The sequence below is a fragment of the Recurvomyces mirabilis genome, assembly GCF_035927965.1.
Source record: "Recurvomyces mirabilis strain CCFEE 5264 chromosome Unknown scaffold_17, whole genome shotgun sequence".
In the NCBI taxonomy this organism is placed as follows: domain Eukaryota; kingdom Fungi; phylum Ascomycota; class Dothideomycetes; order Mycosphaerellales; family Teratosphaeriaceae; genus Recurvomyces; species Recurvomyces mirabilis.
The window spans coordinates 516,935-526,192 of NW_027041951.1; the positions used below are offsets into that span (position 1 = coordinate 516,935).

The 9,258-nt window shown below is 52.3% G+C and overlaps 2 protein-coding genes across 2 annotated transcripts; one reads left to right on the plus strand and one right to left on the minus strand.

Annotated features, from left to right (window-relative positions):
- Positions 1-518: 518 nt before the first annotated feature.
- LTS14_006727 (uncharacterized protein) lies at positions 519-2,811 on the plus strand (the record flags this gene model as incomplete). The annotated part of the gene is made up of 4 exons (XM_064839420.1): positions 519-717; positions 797-1,284; positions 1,347-1,430; positions 1,483-2,811. The coding sequence occupies 4 exons, from the start codon at positions 519-521 to the stop codon at positions 2,809-2,811; spliced, it is 2,100 nt and encodes a 699-aa protein (XP_064693162.1).
- A 73-nt stretch (positions 2,812-2,884) lies between these two features.
- Positions 2,885-3,635, minus strand: LTS14_006728 (uncharacterized protein; the record flags this gene model as incomplete). Its single annotated transcript, XM_064839421.1, has 2 exons — positions 2,885-3,504; positions 3,560-3,635. 2 exons carry the CDS (start codon positions 3,633-3,635, stop codon positions 2,885-2,887), a joined length of 696 nt encoding a protein of 231 aa, XP_064693163.1.
- Positions 3,636-9,258: the final 5,623 nt, after the last annotated feature.

Consider the following 9,258-nt stretch of genomic DNA (forward strand, 5'->3'; position numbering starts at 1 on the left):
GGAGGCAAGATCATGGCGGACGAGATGCATATCCGCGCAGTACCCTTGCTGCCCAGCACAGGGTGCAATACATTGAAGAAGTACACCGTAGGTCGATGTTGCGAAGTGCAATCGGAGGAGAGCAAGGATGAAAGTGTTGTTGGCCAAATTGCCCGTTCCAAAATCCCGGAGTCCTGGTGAGGTTTTGATCACGTCACATTCCCGCTCTTCCCATCAGCAACCGGTAAAGCTAAACGTGCATTGCTTCTGCGCCAGCAAGATACGACAATCAGAGTTATCGCATAACATTGGTCACGCTTTCACCGACACAATATCCTTATCAGGAAGCTACGGCAGTCATGCTGTAGTGCTAGCACGCCATGGTCGATTTCTCGATCTAGCATACTCACTCTAGACGGTGAGGGTAGAAGAGCACGATTGCACCTTGGTCATCATCCTACAGTTCTTCTTCAATCTATTCCACTCTTTGTTCCTATTGTATCGCAGGTTATCAGCTTGCAAATAATCCCTTTGGCAACATGTGCGGCATATCTTGTATCCTTTCACTAGCCAGTACGCAGCAGCACCACCATGCCCAGCAACCACGTAATGGCGAGCACAAAGGCATCACGACCGAGCGGGCACGCCTGGAGAATGAGCTGGATCAGTCCCTGCAGCAGATCGTCCATCGTGGTCCCGATAGCTGCGGCAACTGGATTAGCGACGACTGTCGAGTAGGTACTCTGGCTGACTTCACCAATTTCCTACATTGTCTACATTGTGCAAAGAGCCTCCTCACTAATCTGCTTATTCCTAGCTCTCGGTCATGTACGCCTTTCGATCAACGACTTGAGTCCTTCTGGCGCACAACCTTTTCATGCTCCAGACCACGGCATCCACGCTGTGGTCAACGGCGAGTTCTACGACTACGATCGCATACGTGCGCAGCTTGAGAAGGAGTTGCCTGAGTACACCTTCACTTCTCACTCCGACTCTGAGATCGTGATTGCACTATATCTTGCACACGGTCTCAACTTCACCGAATACCTGCGTGGTGAGTTCGCTGTGGTATTGTACGATGAGAGGAAAGAGCTATTCATGGCGGTGAGAGATCGATATGGCATCAAGCCTTTATTCTGGACCATTATCGATGATGGCAGGGGCCATGGAGGCAAGAGGCTGTGCGTAGCAGCAGAGATGAAGGCCTTTCTGCCTCTAGGATGGACACCAGAGTGGGATGTGCGGAGCTTGAAGGATGCTGGCTGGAACCATGACACACGAACGTTGTTCAAGGGCGTGCAGAAGGTGAGGATGCTGTGCAAAACCACACACACTTCTTGCAGCATGGCTGACTTGAGTCTGCGTAGCTTCGACCCGGCCACTACATGACATGCCAATGTTTTGGTCACATCACAGAGCGACCGTACTGGGACTCTTCGTATCCTGACAAGGTGAGATCAACTTTCCGCTCCATAGTGGACTTTACATCTGACAGCCTTGCAGCGCGCGATTGACCCACGAACGCCGGAAGAGCTCATTGAAGGCGTACGAGAACGCATGCTCGAGTCTGTGCGTCTTCGTCTGCGAGCCGATGTACCAGTCGGCATCTACTTATCTGGTGGTATCGACTCCTCGGTTCTTGCTGGCATGGTAGCACATCTCGTGAAAGAACAGAACATTTCCGTGGGCTCGGCGCCACCATCGGAGCGGGTTACATGCTTCAGTATTGCATTTGACGAAGACTCTGGATTTGACGAAAGCAGTATTGCGAACCGGACGGCCGAATGGTTGGGCGTCAAGTACCTCAAGAAGCTGATGAACGAGGAGGAGCTAGCCAAGCGGTTTGAGGATGCGGTGTGGTACTGTGAACAGCACAATCCAGATCTCAACTTTGTCGGCAAGTACGCTCTCAGCGAGGTGCCGCAAGAGGCAGGCTACAAGGTCGTCTTGACCGGCGAGGGTGCAGATGAGATCTTCGCCGGCTATCCTCTTTTCCTGCCCGACTATCTTCGCGAGCCCGATCAAGCATACGAGACACACAATCCTCTTTCAGCTGGCGAGCGTACCAAACAATTCGAGAACGCCGAAGAGGAGGCGCAAGAGCACTACCGTGCTATTGGTGCCAATGGCGGCACATCAGACCTCAGCATACCTCGACGTATGTTGAACGGCATCAGCACGATCAATGGCATGACTGCTTTTCAACCGGATGTCTTCGCGGGCTGGACGGAGAAAGCCTTCCCGGCTTGTGATCCACAGATGACCATCGCATGCAATGCCGACGGTATCGCTCGCCACAACATCAACGAGAAGTGGCACCCTCTACACTCCGCACTGTACGTCTGGAGCAAAGGCAACCTACCAAACATCTTCTTGACCTGTCTGGGCGATCGCACGGAGATGGCGCACTCTATCGAGGCTCGCACGCCTTTTCTCGACCACCATCTGACAGAGTACGTCAATAATCTCCCTCCCTCAGTCAAATTACGCTGGAGCCCAGAAGAACAGCGTTTTGTGGAGAAATGGATCTTGCGGGAAGCGTCGAAGCCTTTTATCACGAAGGAATTGTATGAAAGGAAGAAACATCCTTACTCTGCTCCTACGACTTGGCCCCGGGATGGACCTTTGCATAAGCTCATGAAGAAGTTGGTGACGAAGGAGAATGTTGAGTTGCTTGGATATGTATGCTGGGAGAAGGTTGGTGGCTTGGTTGACAAGGCTTTTGGCGAGACGGGCGATGCGAAGGCATTGAGGTTAGCTATCGTGGTCTCGCAGTGGATCGTGCTGGCTAGACGATTCGAAGTGAAGACTGCTAGTGTCCAAGAATGCTGATGCTTGCTAGATGTGGTAAGGACATGACCTAGATGAGTAACCTAAATTGGGTTGGACCTGCATCTGCATGATCTCATTTGTTGCTGTAGTGGTCCGGGTAGTTCTTGAGCGCAGTCAAGAAGTCTTCGCCCTTCTGCACATCTGCCAAAACACCATCATCAGCCTTCTTGAGCTTCGGTAGCAGATCAGCCACCTCTTGCAGTCTGTCATTTGGTATGACGCAGATCACGCCCTCGCCTTCATCCGCGCACAAGACATCTCCGGGCGAGACTTGCACTCCGCCGATCGTGATAGGAACGTCCACCGCCCATGGCTTGGCTTCCATACTTGTGCCGACTGAGCTGAGAGCCTTGGACCAGACTTGGAACGAACCATCTTTGCACAGCTCGCCACAGGATACCACGTCTCGGGCTCGACCATCGATAACTGCACCCAGCAGACCGCGATACTTGAGTCTGGTTGCTACAATGTCGCCGAGCAGCGCTACACTCTGCTCAGGTGGCTGCTGCATGACTACGATCGTGCCTGGTGTGGGGTAGTCTGTCCAGTGCTTGTCCTTGGATATATTCGACTCCCAAACTAATCCTTGAGTCCAGAGCGGGAAGACAGGGTGTTGATCCTTGGGGACGAAGAGCACGGTGCTGATGGGTGCTACGACGCAGTTGTGGCCTTGAGATCTACTCGGTATTGGCGCTGTGTGGTAGCATCAATGTTTTGTCCATCGTGTATGTCCGGTGTGAAGTCGTACATATATCTTTGAGATAGCCTGCCCCTGGCACTGGCACTTTGAGCTTGAGAAGAGCGTCTGATACCTTGATCGACATGATGAGCTTGCTAGGCAATATTGCGCGGCCGTCTTACTCACATCGCAAGGCGAGCACTTGCTCTTGATGTCCTCGCAGATCGTCTCAACTTTGGTCTTGTCCGCCATTTGTGAACTCTACTTTGCCTACTTTGGCTTCGCTCGAAGTATACACCGTAGCAGACAACGAGCTGAAGAGTAATTGCGAAGGGTAATCTCGTCCCTGCCTTGCCACGTGGTGGTTATCGATCAATGTCGCCGTGCCGCAGGCGTGCCGTGGCGACCTCGGGGCTGTGCGGGGTGTCGTCCCGAAAAGGCAAACCACAACTTCACCATTCCGTGCTTCGATACTGCGACGACTGCAACATAGTATGCGATCGAGATCGTCCCAAAACAATGCCAACATTGCATGCGGATTGCAACAAATTAGTTGCGTCAAGATGGCCTCATTACATCCGCCGCCCGCAGCTGCAAGACATGATCTCATTCAATCGTGATTGCTGCTTGGCATGGGTTCATGTATGGTTGTTTGCGAAGGCAGGGTCCAGAGAAGCCGGTCTAGGGAATAGAGTTTACAGAGTTTACCAAGGAGCTGTGTTCATCTGACATATCTGTGGTCCCAAGCCCAACATCGAGGTCTTGGCCACAGCATCGGCGTTCGATTGTCGACGATCCAGCGGACACATCCGGGCGGAACAGGACAAGTCCAGAAACAGTCCAGAGAACACACCTTGCTGGAGAGATTTAAAGGCCGATATGATCGAGATGGTGGGTCAAGGTTGTCCTGGTGCATCCGGAAGCTGGGCCAGTGTGCTGCTGCTTCCTTTCATTGCCATGGACGCACCATGTCGGGTGTCTGGCCACACAGGCCAGGCCTGACAATATAGTTGCCAGTAGCTACGGAGACTATATCCGCAGATCTCCAGGAGACTCTTACCCGTGAGAACCTGGATGCGAATATCGACGTCCTCGAGGTAGATATGGTCTTTGGCAGTACGATCACAGATCAGAGTCACGGGCCCACCAGCGTCTCTTCCGAGGGCACGCCAGAGACCGAACTCGGGATGAGTGTCCTCGGCATTATCGTCGCTGGTATCACGATTGGCTGTTACCTCACCGTTGTCGTCCGTCTCGGCACCATCCTACCAAGCCCCTTCATGCTCGTCAGGATACGCCGGAACCTATCTGCGAAGCCCCTTACCCTCCCACTTCATGCGATCTTTGATTATAAGGGCTCTGTCTCCTGAGTACGGGTTCGGTACCGTAGGACATGCCGTTGCTACTATTATTGGCCGCTCGTCATGAGTATGGGTTCGGCAAGGGTGCTCGCGTGTCGGCTGATTGACAGTCGTTGACTGGTTGATGGAACGGGAATCTCAGCTTAATTTGCAAAGAAAGCGCCCCGAGACATTTGGCAGTCGATCGAACATATCGGTCGCTTGTGCCAAGTCTGCAGATCGGCGAAAGCACCGCAATGGCGATCTGGGCTTCGTGGCAAATACTTGCTGAAGGCTTTGTGGGTGGGAAATGCTTGTCTGCGGATGCGGTATCGCAGCAATGGGAGACTTTAGTGGACGTTGTCGGCTACTGGCTCTGGTTTGCGCCCTATGGTGAACCTCGCCAGATCTTCCTGGTCATCAAGTGGCTGTCAGCTGAGCGCTCTCTGCAGGGGATGATAATGGTTGATCCGCAGCCTGTTCGATTGCAAGCGCACGGCAATGTAGCTCGCGTTCAGGAGTGGTGCTTGACCAGCGCAGCGCGACGCGGCCTCGCGTACTGGATACGAGGCTGGTCTCGGTATCGCAAAAATAACGTCGTAAGCGTTGATCACATAGCTTCAAGAACTTCTCGGTCTGATGATAGTATTACGGCAGAGCGATTGTATGATCAAATGGAGCTCAGAAGCTGTTTTACAGCCAAAGGAGCACCTGTAAGCCCCGAACGATCACCAGCCTAAGGCTTACACAGTAAAGCACGGCTTCTTTCTTGCCCTATCACCGCACTGTCTTCGGCGGGACTCATCAAGCTATATAGAAGATACACGAAGCGTTTTCTCTCGGCGACACTGAGGTACGTAATGAAACTCTCCACAATCTGGTTGGGTGGCTCAATGGCAGAGCGTTGCACTCTAGAATTCGATTCTATCCTTGGTAGAAATCCGAATTGCTCTGCAAAGATTGCTGGTTCGACTCCAGCCCCGACCAAATTGATCATTCGTACTTAGTTGAAACCACTTGCTAATCAATTTACAGGTCCCCGGCGTGGGCAGTGGGCTCCGGGTATAGAGAGAGTCTGCCGCTCTCTATATCGGGACGACTAATTCAGTGCATCGTGATGTCTACTCGTGAATTGTGCTAATATTGCTCTAAAGTTACCTCTATAGTCGACAACAATCATTCGGAACCTGGTGACAATCCCAGTGCCAATGACCGTCAGAGCCGATAGTGCTTTTGTGCTTTTCTCCCCTCTATAACCGTTATTTGTCCTGTCAAACCAGACTGAAAGCGACGGACGCGATTGACGAGTAGGCTTGCTAGCTGTACCATTTCTTTTGCGTCAACGACGCTGACTGGGCATGAACAAGCCAGATAGTCCTGCTAGAATGATGACCGCATTACAGAAAAATGCTGCATCGATCCAAGACACAAGATCAGGGCGAGTGAATAGATGAAGCAGCATGAACGATCGGAAAGGGACGTATCTGGTCATGTTCGAACTTGCTGCAATTGACATCTGTGGGTACGATGGCAGGATGCTCTATGTTCGCTGCTCAATCGAGCTCTAGCAAACGTGCTGCGCCTTGCACTCAAGCCGTACACAAAGCTTACCGCCTCACGATTTCCTGATAAGGATCATACTCATCAGACACAAGCCAAAAACGAGCCATCCCACATTGCAAACGGCTCTTGGTGAACAGCGGCCATCGACAAGTCATGAGCCGGCAACGTCAAAGTACAGCTCGCGACGGTGCGCATCCGCTAAACTTGTTCAACGTGTCGGTACTGATGCAATACGGGCAGATGAACTTCCACCGATATAGTCGCCAACCTTGAATCGCACGAGAACCGATATTCGCGTACGCCCGACCAGCTTCACAGAAACAGGAGACAATATATCCAGCGTTACACCACCTTCTCTCGGTCGTCGTGGACATTGTACTTTGGACGATATACGAGTACCGAGATGACGGGTGATACAGCAAGAGCTGGCGTGGTGAAGGAGGATTGCGGCACGACTAATTTCCGCCACGAGGCCGCCATCGTTACGAGGACCGCCTGTTGCTCAGCAAGAGAGTGTATTGGAGAGGCAATAACGGATAACCCATGGTCTCAATATTACAGGCGTTGTCTGCTCTTTGCTGGACATACCTTGGCAGTCTCTGCAGCCTATCACAAACCTCGGCGCTTCATGAGCTGGTTACAACGCTCGAACCTCCAAAGCCGGCCGCGCTGAAGTTCGAGCGATGACAGGAGAGAAGAATCGTGGCTATGTTGGCCTTTTGAAGACGACGACTTCGAGTAGGATGACAACAGTCTCGGATACAAGAGCGAGTCATATGCTATTGCAGCGCGCCATGGACGATTGTCTTTAGTCGACGGCGTGGAAAGGCATACTGCGAAGGTCAAGAGCTGTATATCATCTCACAATGTATCAAGTCCGAAGACTTGCATCCTCCCTTCCCTCTTCATTTGTGCAGCCTCAAGAAGTGGTAGCTGTGGGAGCGCCATATCCAAGCTCATGATTGTGAGGTTCTGGGGGCGTTCAGTAAAGGACATCGCCATTGAGGCTCGTACGTATTGTCATTCAATGGTAGGAGAGCTCACTTCACGCAGCAAGTCATACCTAACAGCCAAAAATCCGTCATTGATCCATGGACCAGCAAAGAAAGTAGCAATGCCGTTCTCTGGAGCACGAGAACGCTTCCGCAACTGGCGACAATGAACGACAGCAGCGACGGTGAGCTCCTCTATCACACTTAGGTCGTTTAACAATGCTGACAGTACTGGAAGATCACAGCAACAGCAACAACAAGCACCACGGCTCGCGACTTCACCGGCCTCAGCTCCGCAAGGTCCGCAGCAGCAGCAGCCACAACAGCAGCAACAGACGAGCCTCCAGTCGTCTCAACCAGTGATATGGAATCAGGTGACATCCCTGGCGAGCTTTCTGGGTATGGGCAGGCAACCAGCCTATGGCGGGAATCGTTTTGGCAGTATCGACTGTGGGTGTTGGATGTCGAGAGACGTTACAGAAAGCTCACGTACTAACTGGAGAGTAGGGTGCGAGTGGCGGCCATACCCAGATGGCAGATTTCGTGACGACGCTGGAGCCGCAGATGGTCCTTGGTGAGGTGGAGACAATGCTGCAGGAGGAGGAGCAGGAGGGTGGAGATGGAGTGTAGACTGGTGAATAGTGCACAGTACTCCACAGACACATCATGAACGTCAGATGATTCTCGTACCTGTGCTGACTCTGCGATCATCTCCGTTATAGGATGCTGTACTGAATGCCCATGTTGCCTATCAGCATGATGACTCTACCTATGCGGTGGGAGAAATGTGTTCGAGGTCATGAGTGGCTTCTTCTAAGTACTCCACAATCTCTGCCATGCTGTCCCTGAAGCTCGCTATCTTGAAGGACGCCAGCATACAATGAAGAGTCCCAAGCACAGAGAAATTGCTCTGCCATTCATCATATCTCTTTCGAGGACACTGGTTGGCGCGGTAGTAGAGCGTCCTCTGGCGTGGTAGGCTGTTGGATCAGAGACGAGATCTCTGCAAGGAAACAAGAATCAGAGCTGTCCTCGTCCTGCATCTATAGCTGGACAGTGGTACAGTGGACTCCAGCATCCTCGAAAGGGGAACGGCGCGGAAGGTGCTATCAAGGTACTCGTACAGCTGACCTAGACGACGGAGCCAAGACAAAAGTAAGCAAGTCCAGCAGCTTAGGATCTCTCGTGCGGCCTTTGACTTTAGCCGCAGCTTCCCATACTTGGGAGCTGATTGTGCAGAGCTGTAGCGGTGTCCAGTATGATATTTCGGCTTTTCTGGTCGTTAAGCAATGGCATATGGGATTCTCGTACATACAGGAGCTCCCACGTGCTCGGAGAAGCTGCGCTCGCTCCTGCCTGCTCCCTGAATCTGTGATGTAAGCCGAAAAACGGAAATTCCCACCGCTTCTTCCTCCTGATCCGACCTTTCCTCTTCCTCCATCATCACTTTCATTACTCCATCACTCTCTGGCTTCTTGTGAGCATCTTGCACATTTCAAGGCATGCGAGCAATTAGCAGGGAACCTTCTGGCCATCGTGGCCAGCTTCAACGGCTTCCCACATGCCCGCCGTCGCGGCTGCGGGTCAGTCTTCAGCCCAATGATGCCCATCCATACCGTGCTAAATATGTGCTGCAGGCAATGGCAAAGCCTGGGAAATGCGAGCATGCGTGGAAAATGATCAAATCAGACAAGACATTGATATCATGGAATTGCAACACTTGCCATCCCGGCCCTCACTAATTTCTCAACGAGTGTCGGGCTGCAAAACCAAGACGTGCGAACAATTAGCAGGGAAATTCCCTTCTTGAGTCGGCCTCGAGCAAGAGACATGAGCCCGTAGCAAGGAGCGGCTCGATCTCGAGCTCGCAGAC